The 1,670-nt window shown below is 39.9% G+C and overlaps 1 protein-coding gene across 1 annotated transcript in view; it reads left to right on the top strand.

Moving 5' to 3' along the window:
• The window catches only part of KIF4A (kinesin family member 4A), a 326,710-nt gene that overhangs the window by 277,221 nt on the left and 47,819 nt on the right, over positions 1-1,670 (top strand). The window contains exons 24-25 of the mRNA XM_007957784.2: positions 588-758; positions 1,117-1,224. Of these exons, the coding sequence (XP_007955975.1) occupies positions 588-758; positions 1,117-1,224 (279 nt within the window). The remainder of the gene's footprint in view (positions 1-587; positions 759-1,116; positions 1,225-1,670) is intronic.

Here is a 1,670-nt window from a genome sequence, read left to right as displayed (position 1 = left end):
GAGATGGTCATAAGGGTGTGTCCTGAGGGCTTCTCTTTAAAATCAAGGAAGAACTTATTAAACATCAGAGTTTGGAGTTGCCAGATACTGTTTTTGTTAGGTCTATTTTTGCATTAAGGCAAAGCAAGAGGTTAAATGACCTTCGTGGTGACCTCTAAAAAACTAGTAGCCATGGAGTCAGCTCTGACTCATGGTGACCCTATGTGTGTAAGAGTAGAACTGTGTTCCATAGGGTTTTCAATAGATGATTTTTCAGAAGTAGAGCACCAGGCCTTGCTTCTGAGCCACCTCTGGGTGGACTTAAATTTCCAATCTTTCAGATAGCAGCAAGCGTGTTAACTACTTGCACCACCTAGGGATGTCATAGCCCTAAGATATTTATCTCAGCAGAAATGTGGACCAGGATAGTACAATAAGGTTGTTCTTATTCAGTGTTGGAATCCATAAGACAAGAAAATATAAGAATGAACTTGCACATGGAGGAGTTTTTCTAAATCCATTTCAAGAAAGCTGACATTTTCCTGCCTAATGAATGGAGGAAAGATGGCCATTCTCTAAACAAACTGATCCTCTTTTGTCCCTTCCAGCTGGTCTCCTCTAAAATACAGGTCAGCAAGCTTGAAAGTAGCTTGAAACAGAGCAAGGCCAGCTGTGCTGACGTGCAGAAGATGCTGTTTGAGGAACGAAATCACTTTGCTGAAATGGAAACAGAGTTACAGGCTGAGCTGGTCAGAGTGGAACAACAGCACCAAGAAAAGGTAAACTTTGGCAAGCCAAGAAGCTATACTGAGAGACAAACTTACTGCCTTTTGTTTCGTTTAGTTTTTTTTTTTTTTTTTAATGAGGTATGACATTTCCTTCAAAAGGCCATGTGATTTTTTTCCCAAAATTTGCAAATAAGAATTCTGAAACAGAGAAGATACTTGTCTAAGTTTTCAAAATGAACATGCTGATAAACATTGTGGCTATGCTTACTGCTTCAAGCCATGACAGCAAAAGGTAACATTTAACTTTTAAGTCAGAGAAGCGTCATCTGGATTACTGCTTGGACTAAACTGAAGTTCCTTTCTCCCACTATTCGTTTGGTACCACTCATTGGGTTGTATCTTTCTCTAGGTGCTATACCTTCTCAGCCAATTGCAGCAAAGCCGAATGTCAGAGAAGCAGTTAGAGGAGTCAGTCAGTGAAAAGGAACTACAGCTGCTGAATACACTGAAGTGTCAGGTATGATAATGAGGGAAAGGCCTCCATAGGCCTGAGAATCCTGTCTCATTTAGACCATTGCACTAGCTACAGAGAGTAATTAAGTAATAAAAAAGATTTATAGTTATAGCCCCTACTGCCTTTTGGCCCTATTTAATACTTTTAGGGCTATTTAGAATAGAGCCAAACATAGAATAGCTATGGTACAGAAACAGCAGTACATACTCTATTCCAGACTTGAGACCTCCTGATTTTTGCCTCAACCTTGAGGTCTAAATAGTTGAGGAAGTGAAATCATCCAGTAGTTATTTAGAACCAACTGTACCTTCCTAAGCCTGTTCTTCTTAGCTGAGACCTGACATGTTTATAGAATGCCTGGGGTCTGAATTTCTTCCAGAGGCTAGGAACACCACACCCTTTAGTAGCATGTTGTTACACTACTTTAGGCCTATTCAGAATCTTTTTTA

Source organism: Orycteropus afer, unplaced genomic scaffold (genome assembly GCF_000298275.1).
Source record: "Orycteropus afer afer isolate SDZICR_OR568_19922 unplaced genomic scaffold, OryAfe1.0 scaffold00796, whole genome shotgun sequence".
NCBI lineage: Eukaryota > Metazoa > Chordata > Mammalia > Tubulidentata > Orycteropodidae > Orycteropus > Orycteropus afer.
Note: the sequence above shows the minus strand (reverse complement) of the source record. Positions and strands in the feature narration are given on the sequence as shown.